Here is a 16660-nt window from a genome sequence, read left to right as displayed (position 1 = left end):
ATAAGTCTTCCAAATCTGGTATGTTTATGTACTTTGAGCATATTTCAGTTAGAATAGGCACACATCAAGTGCTTACTGGTCTCGTTAGACTATTTTATTGGACGGTGCAGATCCAGAAGATGAGTGACCTTTAAAGAAATTTCATTTATCTTACTTTTTTTCTTCCATGTTCATTATTGATAAATGTTAAATTTTTATGTGAAAGTACCTATTGTGGAAATCCAGGTATTTCTGAAACTTGTAAAAAATAAAAATCCTGACTCTTCACTATTAACATTTTGGGCTCTGTCATACTAGATCCCTTAGATGAGTAGCTATATATAATTTTTTTTTTTTAACACAAATGGGATTGTGTTATATATAATCCATGCCATATATAGGGGTGCCTGGACGGCTCACTGGGTTAAGTGTCCAACTTCAGCTCAGGTCATGTTCTCACAGTTCTTGAGTTAAAGCCCTGTATTGGGATCTGCACTGACAGCTCAGAGCCCACTTTGGATCCTCTGTCTCTCTCTCTCTCTTCCCTCCCTTGCTCAATCTCTCTCCCACGAAAATAAATATTAAAAAAAAAAATTGGTTCAAGACCTTCATATTTTAAAATTTATTTTCCTGAGTGCCTGTAGATTGATGTATCCTTTTTAATGGTTGCATAATCATTTATTTATATGGATGTACCATAATTTAAGTCTTCCCCTGTTAATGATCATTTAAGTTTCCAGTTTTCTAATTGCAAACAATACTCACAGAAATGTCTTCCCGTGTGTGTATAAATGTTTTTAAACAACAAGGTCGTGGTGTTGAATTTCACATTATGATTTCTCATGTCAGATGATCCTTCAAAAGAGTTGCGCCAATTTACATCTCTGCCAAGAGTAATGAGAGTTGCTCTTTTCCCATGAATTTTTACCAATGCTTTGAATGAGAAAAACAAAAGATATCAGTAAATCTAATAGGTAAAAAACATCTGGTGTATTTTGCTGGCCATCTATTTTGCTCTTTTTGTGAATTACCTGAGTATTATAGAAGTCCCCTCTTCCCATATTCCTCCCCCCCTTTTTTGTTTGTCTCTTTCTGACTGATTGTAGGAATTGTTTACATATTTTGGATAGTCCTTATTTTATGTGTAGTGAATAGTGTTTTTCCAGTTTGTCATTTGTCTTCCACCTGTGGGTATTGATACCACCTTTTCTGCAAAGGCTTTAAAATTTGTCTTTTATGTTTGTGGCTCATGCTCAGAAATACCTTCTCACCTATAAAATGTGGTCTCTTTAAAGCTTTTCTAGTACTTGTTGGCTTTATTTTTATTATTTAAACCTTTGATTATTCTAGAATTTATTTTGAGGAGGAGTGAAATATGAATTCATCTTTTTTCCCTAAATGGCTAGGTGCTATCTCAACACTTTTCATTAGTCTGCCTTCTCACTGCTGATTTGAAATTCTTCTGAAGAAGTATTATAAGTGCAAGTAAAGACTTACTAGTTATATGTGGGAACTTGTTAGTGGAATTAGTAGTCAAATGGAAAAGAATCTGGATTCAGTTGTATGCTTTTTATCTTTGGAAACAAGTTCAATTTAAAACTGTTTGTCTTTTATTGGAAATCAAACATAGCTTATAGGTTATGTTTAATTAATTTCCATTTAATCTGGAATCCAAACTCCCTGAAGTATTAAGTAACTAAATATGTGCATTCTGTATCATTCATTCATTCATTCGTTCGTTCAATATGAGGCACTGTTTTAGGCACTGGGAATATAGCAGTTAACCAGATAGATACAGTTCTTGCTCTCATGGAGTTTGGACTCTATTAAAGGAGATATATAAACAAGAAATAATACATAAATGTATAAGATATTTTAGGATTGTTTTAAGCAGATTGTTTAAGAGTTGTAAATAGAATAACAAAGTGATGTGATGGCAGGGGAGGGTAAAGGTGAGGTTTTCTGAGACTTTAAAGATGGGAAAAGGCCAATCATGTCCATGTCCACAAAGCTAAAACAGTAGTAATGATAATGTAGAGATTCTGAGGGGTGGGGGGAAGCATAGTGTGTTTTGCTTTTCTGTGTGTTCTGCTTGTTTATCCTACTTACAAATTTTTCATTGAAACTTGTTGCAGATTCCTTAGTCTCAGGTCCTCTTGTGGGCTTCAGTGATATTCTATGTTCATAGCACTTACACTACATTATAATTATTTGCTTGTCCGATTCTCCCTCTAGACTGCAGTTCTGTGATGTCAGTAACTTTGTCTTTTATCTCTATATTCTTAGTATCTAGCACACTGCATACTCAGCAAATGTTTGCTACAATGAGGAATTACAAGCATAATTAAGGGCAATCTGTTACGTGCTTTGAATCCTGTTCTCTCCTATCATTTCAGGAATCTTTACTTTTTTGTTCTAATGTATGCAGACTCTGTCTCATCTGGATTCTTCTCGTTAGTATTTAATCACACTCAAACCTTTCCAATCTTTTTTTTAATTAAAAAATTTTTTTAATATTAAATATAATTTATTGACAAATTGGTTTCCATACAACACCCAGTGCTCATGCCAACAGGTGCCCTCCTCAATGCCCATCATCCACTTTCCCCTCCTCACCACCCCCTATCAGCCCTCAGTTTATTCTCAGTATTTAAGAGTCTCTTATGGTTTGCCTCCTTCCTTCTCTGTAACTTTTTTCCCCCGCTTCTCCTCCCCCATGGTCTTCTGTTAAGTTTCTCAGGATCCACATAAGAGTGAAAACATATGGTATCTGTCTTTCTCTGCCTGACTTACCTCACTTAGCATAACACTCTCCAGTTCTATCCACGTTGCTACAAATGGCCAGATTTCATTCTTTCTCATTGCCAAATAGTATTCCATTGTATATATAAACCACATCTTCTTTATCCATTTGTCAGTTGATTAACATTTAGTCTCTTTCCATAATTTGGCTGTTGTTAAAAGTGCTGCTATAAACATTGGGCCCTCTCTCTTTTCTGAGAAGCCTGGCCATGGGTTTATCAATTTTGTTTATTTTTTCGAAAAACCAACTCTTGGTTTCATTGCTTTGGTCTACTGTTTTTTTGGATTCTATATTGTTATTTTTGCTCCGATCTTTATTATTTCTCTTCTTCTGCTGGGTTTGGGGTGTCTTTGCTGTTCTGCTTCTAGTTCCTTTAGGTGTGCTATTAGATTTTGTATTTGGGATTTTTCTTGTTTCTTGAGATAGGCCTGGATTGCAATGTATTTTTCTCTCAGGACTGCCTTCACTGTATCCCAAAACATTTGGATTGTTGTATTTTCATTTTCATTTGTTTCCATATATTTTTTAATTTCTTCTCTAATTGCCTGGTTGACCCATTCATTCTTCAGTAGGATGTTCTTTAACTTCCATGCTTTTGGATATTTTCCAGACTTTTTCCTGTGGTTGATTTCAAGTTTCATAGCATTGTGATCTGAAAGTGTGCATGGTATGATCTCAGTTCTTTTATACTTATTAAGGGCTGTTTTGTGACCCAATATGTGATCTATCTTGGAGAATGTTCCATGCGCACTCGAGAAGAAAGTATATTCTGTTGCTTTGGGATGCAGAGTTCTAAATATATCTGTCAAGTCCATCTGGTCCAACGTATCATTCAGGGCCCTTGTTTCTTTATTGATTCTCTGTCTAGATGACCTTTCCATTGCTGTAAGTGGAGTATTAAAGTGCCCTGTAATTACCACCTTCTTATCAATAAGGTTGCTTATGTGTGTGATTAATTGTTTTATATATTTGGGGGCTCCTGTATTCAGTGCATAGACATTTATAATTGTTAGCTCTTCCTGATGGATAGACCCAATAATTATTATATAATGCCCTTCTTCATCTCTTGTTACGGCCTTTAATTTAAAGTCTAGTTTGTCTGATATAAGTGTGGCTACTCCAGCTTTCTTTTGACTTCCAGTAGCATGATAGATAGTTCTCCATCCCCTTACTTTGAATCTGAAGGTGTCCTCAGGTCTAAAATGAGTCTCTTGTAGATAGCAAATAGATGGGTCTTGTTTTTTAATCCATTCCGATACCCTGTGTCTTTTGATTGGAGCATTTAGTCCATTTACATTCAGTGTTATTATTGAAGATACAGGTTTAGAGTCATTGTGATATCTGTAGGTTTCATGCTTGTAGTGATGTCTCTGGTACTTTGTGGTCCTTGCAACATTTCACTCAAAGAATCCTCCTTAGGATCTCTTGTGGGGTGGTTTAGTGGTGATTAATTCCTTCAGTTTTTGTTTGTTTGGGAAAACCTTTATGTCTCCTTCTATTCTGAATGACATACTTTCTGGATAAAGGGTTCTTGGCTGCATATTTTTCCTGTTCATCACATTGAAGATTTCTTGCCATTCCTTTCTGGTCTGCCAAGTTTCAGTAGATAGGTCCGTCACTAGTCTTATCGGTCTCCCTTTATATGTTAGAGCATGTTTATCCCTAGCTTCTTTCAGAATTTTCTCTTTATCCTTGTATTTTGCCAGTTTCACTATGACATGTCATGCAGAAGATCAATTCAAGTTATGTCTGAAGGGAGTTCTCTGTGCCTGTTGGATTTCAATGCCTGTTTCCTTCTCCAGATCGGGGCAGTTCTCAGCTATGATTTGTTCAAGTACACCTTCAGCCCCTTTCTCTCTCTCTTCTTCTGGAATTCCTGTGATACGGATATTGTTCCAGTTGATTGCATCACTTAGTTCTCTAATTCTCCCCTCGTACTCCTGGATTTTTTTTAATCTTTTTCTCAGCTTCCTCTTTTTCCATAATTTTATCTTCTAATTCACCTATTCTCTCCTCTGCCTCTTCAATCCGTGCTATGTCCGCCTCCATTTTATTTTGCACCTCATTTATAGCATTTTTAAATTCATCATGACTATTTTTTAGTCCCTTGACCTCTGTAGCAATAGATTCTCTCCTATTCTCTATGCTTTTTTCAAGCTCAGCAATTAATTTCATGACTATCATTATAAATTCTTGTTCAGTTATATTGCTTAAATCGGTTTTGATCAATTTGTTAGCTGTTGCTACTTCCTGGAATTTCTTTTGAGGAGAATGCTTTCGTTTCATCATTTTGGCTAGTTTTCTGTCCCTTATGCATTTTGAAAGTTTGTTGTGTGCTCTGCACCTGTGAGCACTGCTCTGTTAAAGGAGGGTCATACACTGTTCAGGGCCTGGCCCTTCAGGAGGTGTTTTTTCGGAGATTGTTACTTGTTCTCTGTTGTTGTGACTTTGGTTATTTTATTACCCTACTCGTAGTGATATTTTGGACCCTCCACCAGGTGTGCTTTGATTTGTTCCTTGGAGTAGCCCTGTAAAGGAAAACAGACAAACAGGAGACAAAAACATGCAAACACACAAATAACACAAACAAACAAATGAACAAAAACAGAAAACTAAAGGGTAAAAACAAAAAACCCCAAAACACCGATTACAAGTAAAGAAGAGGGTGGAGGCGGTGCTGTTTGAAGAGCATATACAAAGAGAGAAATGACAGGAGCGGGGTGGGGGGCAGGGAGGAGGGAGAAAAATAAACATTGACTAGGCAGAGAGACTAAAAGACTCAATCCATAGAGAGAACAGAAAATAAAGACGGAGGCGGGAAAAACGAAAGGGGGATAAAGTTACCCAGACATAGAAACTATATGGCTTAATTGTTCCAGAGAGAGAGAAAGGAGTGTAAAGAAGGAGGTGTAGAATATGTATCAAGACAATGGATTAAATATGTCTGTTTAGACAGACCAATAACCAGAGTAACCAGCCTAGGGGAGGGAAGAGATAAGGAGGAGAAATGGGAGTTGGGGGGAGAATATATCTATATTTCCAGAATTGACCTAGAGTTCATCCAGGCAATGCTGCTGCACTTGTCTGGAGGAGCTGTCCTCAGGGTCTGCCCCGCTCCGGTACATAGGCAGTTACCCAGTGCGAAGGGCCGTGGTTTGGTGTAGTCTGGACCCACCTCCACTATGGGCCTGGGGAGTGATCCCTGAAGCCCCACCTTGGTGGTGGTGGTTGGTGGTAGGGGAATGGTGACCCCGCAGTCTCTTTTCCACGGAGCCGGACGCGGTGGACTCTGAGTCATCCTCACTGTGCCGCAGGCGCAGACGGGGTGGTCCGTCTGTCTCCTCCCCCTCCCCTGACACCGTGCTTGTCTAGGATTCAAAGTCCTGCTCCAGGCGCTCTGGCACTGGGGAAGCTCCTCTCAGCGTGGCCGGATATGTGGCCCTGGCTGGCTTTGTCTGTGCCGCTGCACTTCAGGGAGGACCGCTTTCTGCGGACTGTGCAGTCGACCTCGCCGCCGATCCCTGGGGGTGGCCGACGCAGGCAGACTTAGGCAGGCTTTGTCTTTTTCCACAGCACTCCAGGAAGGGGGCCACTTTGTCCTACCGTAGACTGTTCCGCCGACCTCACCACGTAGCCCCCAGGGTGGTGGATGCAGGCAGGGCTTTGTCTTTTCCTACAGCACTCCAGGGAGAGGGCTGCCTTCTCCTACTGCAGACTGCGCCCTCGGCCCAGCCACTGAGCTGGGGGTGGGGGAACGGGGGGGTGACGGACGCAAGCAGGCTTTGTACTATTGAGCAGCCCTCTAGGCAGGGAACCACTTTCTCCAACTGCAGACTGTGCCCCTGACTTACCACCACACCCAGGGCTGGCTTCCCGCCTCCCCAGGTGCGTGAACTGGGAGCCGGTCCCAGTGCGAAGAAAGCTCTGCAGTTGGAGATAGGAGCCCTCTCAGTCTCAGTCCCAGGTCTTTCTCCTGTCCAGATATGGTCCTACACTTCCCTAGCTGCTCTTTCTCCCTTTGTTTCTTCGCAGAAGGGGGTCCCTCCCCCTCCGTGCCCGCATGGCCTTTTTTATCTCCACCCCCGTTCGCAATCACCCACCTATCTTTTCTCCAGTTTTCCCATTTTCTTCCTGGTAGATTCAGTCTCTTTTTTTCTCAAACCTTTCCAATCTTAAAAAGCTTACAAAATGCTCATATTCTGTCTTCAACTATTGCATGATCTTTCTCTCTTTTACAGCTACACTTTTCAGAGTTTCACTTATTTCATTTTCTTAACAACTTGCTCTTGAACCTACTTTTATCTGTTTCCAGCCTGATATTATCAGTGACTTTCATGTTGCTAGTCTAGTTGACCTTTTTTGATTCTTAACTCATTTGGCCCCTGAGTAGTGTTGACACTTAACTGTTTAATTCTTCTTATGCTGTTTTCCCTTGGCTTCCATGTCATTGCACTCATGGTTTTTTTCCCTACTTCTCTGTAGGTGCCTTCTCGGTCTTGGTAGGCTTATCCTCTTCTGGTAGGTGCCTTCTCGGTCTTGGTAGGCTTATCCTCTTCTGGATAGCCATAGAAAACTGGAGTTCCTTAAGACTCCAGTTTTTGAATAATCTGCATAAATAATTAAGTGATATTCTAATTCTTTCATACTTGATGTCCTTCAAAATGATTCTCAGTGTTTGAAGATGATATGTAGATACAAGATAAAAGATTAAATAAAATCTTATAATAAAATTAAATAAATAGTCTTAAATTGGAATTTGAAGTATCAGTATGAACTCAATGTATTTCACGTTAAAAGCATTTCCCCCTCACCCTTTCTACTTAAATGGCCTAGAAACAATGACTAACTCACAATGAATGCCCAGACTGTGGCTTGGAAAAACATTTCTCATGCAGAGAACCAAAGCTCCTTGGAGAAGTGGTTGATTCTGGGTCTGAGGAGAAATGATAGAAGACCTTGGAACATCTTGCTATAACAGATAGCAAGAAGTCATCAAGGACTACTATGACTGACTCACAAGGATGCAGGAGCCAGTTTGAGTTGGCTTTTTCCTTTGTTAAATATAGAACAATTTGAACATCAATAAAGATAATACCTGCAGTGTACTGAAACCCATTCATATATTTGGTCCCTGAGTTTATAAGTGATGCTTAAAAAAAAAAAAAAAATTAATTTCTCTTAGAGGATTGTAATGCACCTACTGCTTATTTTGAAAACTGGAAAATAATGGAAAAGAGTCCAGCATTTATTCCTCTCTATAATACATAATGGTTCACTGGCTAAGCAAATAATAGATGAGGATAATTGCTCTTCATAGAGATATTCCAGCTATTAAATAAAGACTGAGAGGGTATTATCTTTTGGCAGCCCTTAATGGAGCTAATGGATTTAGGCATTGATCACCATCTAACTGCACAAAAAGAGATATTTTCCTCCTGATAGGACACGGTACTATTTATGGAATGATCTTACCAAAAAAAACCTCAGGCCTAAATATAACCAAGGCTCTTGATCCAACTCTGAATTTATAGAAAACAAGAATATGTTAAATGTCACTACAGGGATACAAACAAATTATAGCCTCAAGAAAAATTTACACAAAAATAATCCCATTTCTTCAACAACTATATTGTGAAGGTAGAAGATGGAAAGACTTCCCCACAGTCAACCAAGTATCTCTTCCTCTCATAACTTCTGCATAACTTTTCTCACAACACAACATTATTGTGAAGTGGTCTGTTTATAGGCATTTCTGTGCCATTAGATTATATGTTCCTCAAGACCAGGGAATGGACTCTTAATTTTCCTTTATTTCCCTTGCATGTAACTTGGTACTGATGTTGTGTGCAGAATCAATAAATATTTCCTGTGCAGATTTTATTTGGTGACTTCAGTGGTTAGTAATAGCCAGTCATCTTTGATCTTTAATTCTTTTGATTAAGAAACTGACAAATCATCGTAACATTTCCACATTTGTCTTTTATACTTTTGACTGTTCAGAGAATAACTGACTCTTCTCCATGTTTTTAGTGACTTTGAGATTGTAGGCTTTTTGTTACATACACTTATTCTCCCCCCATGGAAATTGTTTTTTCTAATTATAAAAGTCATGTGTTCTCACCAGTTCAAACAAAATAGAAAAGTATAAAAAAGAAACTAGAGCCTTCACTGTTAACCAGAAGTATCTTTTTATCTATTCTCTCCTCCCTCCTTTCTTTCCCCTCACCCCACCAACTTTCCTCTTGCTGGACTGACCCCCCTGTGTCAATGTAATGACCTTCTTTGTCTTTTATTATAGTTTTTATTTCAGAGTCCATTTTGTTGATACAACTTTCTTTTGGTTTCATTTTCATGAAATCTCTTTTTCCCTTTTTTTACTTTCAGTTTGTGTGTGTCCTTACACCTGAAGTGAGCCTCTTTAGGCAGCATGTAGATGTGTCTTGTTTTTGTTTTTAACCCATTCAGCCACTCTGTCTTTTGACTGGAAAATTTAGTCCATTTACATTTAAAGTAAGTATTGATAAGTATGTACTTATTGCCATTTTATTGTTTTCCAGTTGTTTTGTAGTTTGTCACTCTCCCTTTCTTGCTTTCTTCCTTTTGTGGTTTGATGAATTTCTTTAATGGTATGCTTAGGTTTCTTTACCTTTTGTGTATTCACAATAGGTTTTTGCTTTGTGGTTACCGTGATGCTTGCACATAACAACTTGTATCTAGAACAGTGTATTTTAAGTCAATAACAACTTAAGTTTGGTACAGTTTTAAAGTTCTTCATTTTTACTCCCTTCTCCCATGTTTTATATTTTTGATATCATATTTTATGTCTTTTTATCTTGTGTATTCCTTAATTAAGTATTGTAATTATTTTTACTGCTTTTGTCTTTTAACCTTCATACTAGCTTTATAAGTGATTAATCTGCTACCTTTACTATATATTTACCTTTCCAGTGAGATTTATTCTTTCATGTTTTCTTGTTAATAATTAGCACTTTTTCTTTTCAGCTTAAAGAGATTCTTTACTATTTCTTGGAAGGCCAGTTTAGTGGTGATAAGCTCCTTTAGCTTTTTCTTGTCTGGAAGACTGTCTCTACTTTGCTTCTGAATGATAACTTTACTGGCTAGAGTGTCCTTGGATGGAGGTGTTTTCTTTCAGCACTTTGAATATATCATGCCATTCCCTTCTGGCTTGCAAAGTTTCTGGGCTTGCAAAGTTTCTGCTGAACAATATGCTGATAGTCTTATTTGGGTTCTCTTGTGTGTAACAAATTGTTTTTCTTCTCCTACTTTCAGGATTCTCTCCTTTTTAACTTTTAACATTTTAATTATAATGTGTCTTGGTGTGAGTCTTTTGGGGTTCATCTTTTTTTGGAACTCTCTGGGCTTCCTGGATCTGGATGTCTATTTCCTTCCCAAGGTTAGGGGAATTTTCAGCTATTATTTCTTCACAATTTTCCGTAAGTAGGATATGCCACTATACATCCTGCTATGGAACCTGCGTTTTTTCTTTATCCAACATGCTGGGTATCTCTTTCTACATCAATAAATGTTGCTGCACATTGTCATTTTAGAGACTCCATCGGATTCCCTCTTATTAATATATATTAATATAATTAGCTAGAACAGTACTGATGCATATTATATTTCTTTATAATTATTTGTAATTATTCTCTACTACAAAAAATGTTGTAGTGAATTTTTTTTAACACATCCATTTATACATGTGTGTAATTCTGTCCTTAGACTAGAGGCAGGTTTGTTAGGTCAAAGGTTGTGTTCATTTAGAATTTCTATATTGCCCTACCACATTCCGGAAAATTTTGACGTGTTTTCATTGCTTCAGCAGTTGATTAGCAGGACTTTATTATACTTGAAGTCTTGTTCATCATATCTCAGTACTAGTCTTCAGGTAAAGTAAAACTTGTTCTATTTCTTTTTATTTGTTTAGCCCTCTCTTTTGGTGTCTTTTCTTGAATTATTTATCTTCTGTGTGGCAGAAGCAGGGACTGGACATGAAGTAAAATAAATACAGAGTAATATGTGATTATTTCATAGCAACTGTTACACCTAGCATATTGTCCATACATGTTTTTGAACAAATAATGTGGAATGTTATATCTCTTATGTCCTTGATCATATATATACAGAAGTCTTGCCTATAAATGTTATCCTTTTTATATCTGCTTGCAGGAGCTAACATAATACATTATTAACTTCTTAATAATGATTCAGTCCTTACTCATTCATTTCCCAGAAGTCTCTTGCAGAGGAAAGAACGTGTGTTTTGAAGTCTGACCTATATTCTGATTTCAGCTTTGCTGCTTACTTGTGTGTGAACCTCACTTAAGTTTTCTGGGCCTCAATTCATCTGCAAAACTGGGGTATATTTGATTGCTATCTATTTGAATGATTGCCGTAAGAATTAAATGAAACATTGTATGTGAAAATATATGGTGGCTAGCATATATTAATAATGAAGTATTTGTTCCATCTCTTTCTTTTGTGGCCTGCAGTGATACATAGTGTTTTTAGATATATATTTACTATCGTGCATACTATTGCCTTTACAGAAATCTTCTCTACATATACCCTCAGAGTCTCAACTTTGCCAATCGTCAGGGTTCTGCAAGAAATATAACAGTGAAAGTACAGTTCATGTATGGGGAGGATCCAAGCAATGCTATGCCGGTAAGAAGTGTTCTTTACTTTTCCTCTTTTTCATGTATGGTTCAAATAGACATTGTTTTTGTTTTTGTTTTACTTGATTGGCAGCTCTAAACTGGAAATTAATGATCTTGTAAACCAAATTTCTAACTGCATTACTTCCTGTAACAGATAGTATGAGTTTCCGTGAAGTCTTTTTTTTCCCGTGTTTATTTAAATTCTAGTTAGTTAATATATAGTGTCATATTAGTTCATATTAGTTTCCTGTGGACAATATAGTGATTCAACACTTCCGTATTGAAGTCTTAAATATTGAGGACTTAGTACATACTAGTCCCTCCCAGAGATACAAAGATGAATAAGACTTGTAATCTAAAGGATATGGGATAAACACATAAAATTCTAAAATAGTGACTTTCAAGAAAGGATCAGAACAGAATCAGAATCACCTAGGTAACTCTAACAAAGTGCAGATATGTTTTTTCTGCTCTTGTCATCTGTGATTCTGATTCTTCTCCTTGAGAATGAGAGGCCAAAGGAAGTAGAAAGTGATGGGTAGTATATGAGGTTGTGGTATAGGTTGAAATGCTCCCCAGGTGATTCTAATATGTATGATTCTTCCCATCTTTGTTAAGAAACTCTGGTAATAGTGCATATTACACTTACCTAGGGAGCTTTTAAAAATACCAGTGCTCAGACTGAATTTTACTCCAATTAAATTATAGTGTCTGGGGGTGGGAACTAGTCATATATCAGTATTTTTAAATCTCCCTAAGGGGATTACATTTTGCAGCTAATATTGAGAACCAAGGTATATGCTAAGTATTAGAAGACGGCTGTAGGGGATTCAAAGGCAGAAGTGTACAGAGGTAGGAGAGAATGTCTTGCTGAGGTAATAGGTAGGTATCACCTGGAGGAGGTATATCTGAACTAAAACCAGAGATAGTTAAAATGTAGATGGCGTTGGGTCTTAGATAGCTGGGGAAGAAAAGCAACTCAAGTTGGAGAATGTCCTTCCACAGAGGTACAGTGGTGAGTTGCCAGTGAGCCAGAGCAGTGTAAGAGAGGTCAGAAATAGTAGATTGAGGCCAGACTGGAGAGATTCCTGACTGCCCAAATTATCATTTAGGATTTGTAGAACACTACTCAATGCAAGTTCCATGAAAGTAGATTTTAAGCTCAACTAAAGTTAGTAACATATGGAATAGAGGGACACCTGTCACTATAGATATTCAACCTCTGAGAACCCTAATGGAATGAAAATGAGCTTACGAATAGGTGCATTGTTAACAGTTTTATTTTAGCCTTCTCTGCCAGTCATTAAATCACATTCCTCTGATTTTCTACTTACTAGGAAAGCTGTATATTTTCTCTTTTCCCATTGCCTCAGTTTTATCAGCATGTATAGATCTTGACAGCAGCGAGCACAAATTATGCATCTTTATATTCTTCTATGGCTGCTATTTCAGATCTTTGCATATAATACATGGTGAATAAGTATTTGCTAATAAATGTAGAATTTATTTCTGAGGTTTGGAGTTAGCATTTCATATTCTTTACTAGTTCTTTATTCCTGCTGAAAGAATGAATATACTATCACAGTTGATGAAAAGGTAGTGGATTGTGAAAATAGATGCTTTGTTATATGTGAATTACCATATGAATTGAGCTTATGACAAATGTAGTATATGTAAGATAATCTGTTTCTGTTGATTGCCTAACAAACTCTTCCTTGTCTTAGCACATATATGGCCTCTGTGGAGTCCCAGCTGCATCCAGCCACAATGACAGTTAGACCACTCCCTCTTTTGGTGCTACCATAGCATCTTCTCATTTCTTTTATGGGCCTTATCACTTTAAGATTATATGTTTATTTCTTTATCTTGTCTACCAGATTGTGAGCTCCTTGAGGGCAGGGACCGTGTCTTACTCATATCTATATCTTGATGCCTGCCAAAGTGCCTGTCACAGAATTGATGCACAGTCCATGTTGATGAATCGTTAAATATACATGTCACAAGGTCAGAAAAGGAACACTTTCTACTTTATGTCATTCATGTTATGAAAGTAAATGAGTTACTTTGTGAAAAATGGGATCTTCTCAGTGGCCGGGGTGGGGGATGGGGAGGATACTGTGTTCCTTTCACTTGTGTATTATTAGTCATATGCAAATATAATGCTTTTATCTTTATCCTATGACTGGTTGCAAGTATAGAAACATAGACACATTGTCTTTGCTTAATTCTGTAAAAAAATAAGGACTACTCAAATGGATCCTAAGATAATTTTTGGATCATATAATGTTGGTGTGATAAAATCATAAAATTCAAATTCTGGCATTGGAACAACATTTTATAAAAACATGGCAACGTATTCTTGGAAATTGGTGAAATTAGACTTCTCTAGGAGAGTCATAGTCATTACACTTTTACACAACCTTAAAATGAAAGGATCTGTGTGAATAAAAGGATCTTTTGTGTCACAAAAAGAAACACAAATAATCTGTTAAAAAGTTCTTTTTATTTGCGGATGGTTCCAATTAATCCTTCTGTATAAGATGTAAAATTTGAGTTATTTTACCAGTTGTATTGATGTAAGTGCGATGATATGTCCATGTACTTATTTCTGCATGTGTAGAGATGGCTGGCCAGACATAAGAGGCTAATTTATGGGTAGGTAGCGTTGCAAATCTGTCTCACATAGGAATGATAAGCCATGTATCTTATCAGCTGCCCTAATTAACCGTAGTATTGCTATTAGAACGCCAGAGGCAGATATACAAGACTGAATTACTTTACCTTTAAACCTTCTCCAAAAGTAGTATTTGTTTTAATGTGGTGGATTTTTTATTTTTAAGACATATATATAAGAACATAAGAATGGCGCTCCTCCTTCTTAATAGGGTAGCTTGTAAGGAGTACTGGAAGCAAAGGATACATAGCTTCACCTAAAATAGGATTTTAAAATATCATTTATAAATTTATATTTGGCTTACAGAATGATTACTGTTTTAGTGGAAAAGCCACCAATTTTATAGTAGATACATGCTACTATTCTAAGACCATATTTCTTATATAAATTCCAAATGATATGCTACACCCAGATTTTAAAATGAATTCTTCACCTTCTTTAAGAAAAAGGAAATATAATGGGTAGAAATTTTTTGAATGTTTGAATGTCAGATGGTTCTATAGTTGAAAAGAAATTTACAGCTAAGCAATTGAATTTATTAATGAACGTCAGTAGGCACATTGTTCTTCATTGGGCTGATTTTGCCCATTGTTCTCCAGTAGTTATTAAATCAGACAAATTCTTACATAGATATGAACATCCAGCATTTATTACAACAAAGTTTCAACGTGCTGTTATTTGTTACAGGTAATCTTTGGTAAATCTAGCTGTTCAGAATTTTCAAAGGAAGCCTATACAGCCGTAGTATATCATAACAGGTACTGAATTCAAATATTTCTTTCGAAGTTACTCCCTTCTCAGTGGCATTTTAAGCACTCACGTTAGTGTGTTTACCAAATGCTTTGCTGCACTGAATGTGCAAATTCAAGACAGCTGACATCAGAGTTATAATTTTCTGCCTGTAGATGCATATTCTCTATAGACATCAAATTTAGACTTTATATACAAAAGGTCTTTCATATCAAATTCTCTGACCCTTTCATTTTTATTATATTGTTATTGATTATCATTGTAGCCTCTGGTCCTTTGGACTTTCCCTGTTATTTTCCCCTTGACACTTTGTAGTTTTACTTAACTCTTTACTAAGCTTATAACCATTAGTTAAATTGGTGGTATTCTCAACATCTAATAATACTTTGATTTAGTGCCCTTCCATTTTACTTCTTTGAGAAATTCTTAACTTTGGATAACTTTTAATCTCTGCTTTCTTTTCTTTTCTTTTCTTTTCTTTTCTTTTCTTTTCTTTTCTTTTCTTTTCTTTTCCTTCTCTTCTCTTCTCTTCTCTTCTCTTCTCTTCTCTTCTCTTCTCTTCTCTTCTCTTCTCTTCTCTTTTTTGTTTTTGTTTTGATTACTGAATGCTATTGGAGAAAAATCACAAAATTGTACCGATCAGGACTATCACAAATTGACGTTATTTTATCTGTATGATGGGACTGCAGTAATTCATTTTACTTTATTTTCTTTTTGGCCCCACCATTCTTTGGTAATCTTCTTGTCATCGCTTTTTTTACCCTCTGTCATTTGGCAGGAGATATTTTAAAGCTTTCTTCTTCTTTCTCTAGCTCCTACTTATTTTTTTTTTTTGCCTTACTCTTAGCGTTCCTACTTTATTAAGTGGTTTGAGACCATCCAACTTGAGAACCATCCACTTGTCTACTCTTCACCTCTGATTATCTCTGCATGGATCTGCCTTTCCTTCTGGTTCAAGGGCAGTCAGAGCCCGAACCTGGCTCAGTGTGAGTCTTTCATCTCTGCTTTCTACCAGTCTCATTCTTCCTCTTCCAGAGTGCGACTCCATCAGTTAACCCTTCTCTTGTACCATCAGTCCCCACTTCCCTGGCTCCATCTGTTACTGTCAAAAAGAAACTTAAGTCTCCTATACTTAAAAAACAAAACAAAAACTTCTCTTCAGTGTTGTTGTGTAGCATGGTTTTTCCTTGCGCTCTTTAAAACTTTATTGTTTCTCACCCTTTGTGACCCGCTCTCACTTTCCTCCCATCTCTTTGGACAGTTTATTTTTCTGTAGCAATTATTCTAATCTATCTTTCTTTCTTTCTTTCTTTCTTTCTTTCTTTCTTTCTTTCTTTCTTTCCTTCCTTCCTTCCTTCCTTCCTTCCTTCCTTCCTTCCTTTTTTTTTTGAGAATAGATATTCCATACAAAACACTACAGTTTCACTCTTGACCCTCTTTTTCTACACTATACTCTCCATAAATAACCTTATATGTGTTTCTCAGAGTTACATTCAATGAAAATGTTACTGCTTTTATCTTTATGTGGATTGTTTCGCAACTTTTTATTTTTAGTCATAACCTTCTTTCCGAGGTGCAGACATATATTTTTAGTAGCCTAGTAAGCATGTTCTTTTGGCTGCCTTCTCAATTTCCATGTATTTATCCCCGATTCTCTTCTGGAAGCTATCTCTGTCTGATTATTTTTATTAACGGTACCATAATTCTTTTGACTCAAAATTTAAAACATCCTTGCTTTCCTTCTTCTTTTCTCTAATATCCAATCATCTTTTACAT

At 36.8% G+C, this 16660-nt stretch overlaps 1 protein-coding gene across 8 annotated transcripts in view; it reads left to right on the top strand.

Moving 5' to 3' along the window:
* The window catches only part of DOCK7 (dedicator of cytokinesis 7), a 224935-nt gene that overhangs the window by 105758 nt on the left and 102517 nt on the right, over window positions 1-16660 (top strand). For all 8 annotated transcript variants that reach the window (XM_042997433.1, XM_042997432.1, XM_042997431.1 and 5 more), the window contains exons 15-16: window positions 11350-11467; window positions 14822-14892. In XM_042997433.1, coding sequence (XP_042853367.1) covers window positions 11350-11467; window positions 14822-14892 — 189 coding nt within the window. The remainder of the gene's footprint in view (window positions 1-11349; window positions 11468-14821; window positions 14893-16660) is intronic.

This window comes from Panthera tigris, chromosome C1 (assembly GCF_018350195.1).
Source record: "Panthera tigris isolate Pti1 chromosome C1, P.tigris_Pti1_mat1.1, whole genome shotgun sequence".
In the NCBI taxonomy this organism is placed as follows: Eukaryota; Metazoa; Chordata; class Mammalia; order Carnivora; family Felidae; genus Panthera; species Panthera tigris.
Note: the sequence above shows the minus strand (reverse complement) of the source record. Positions and strands in the feature narration are given on the sequence as shown.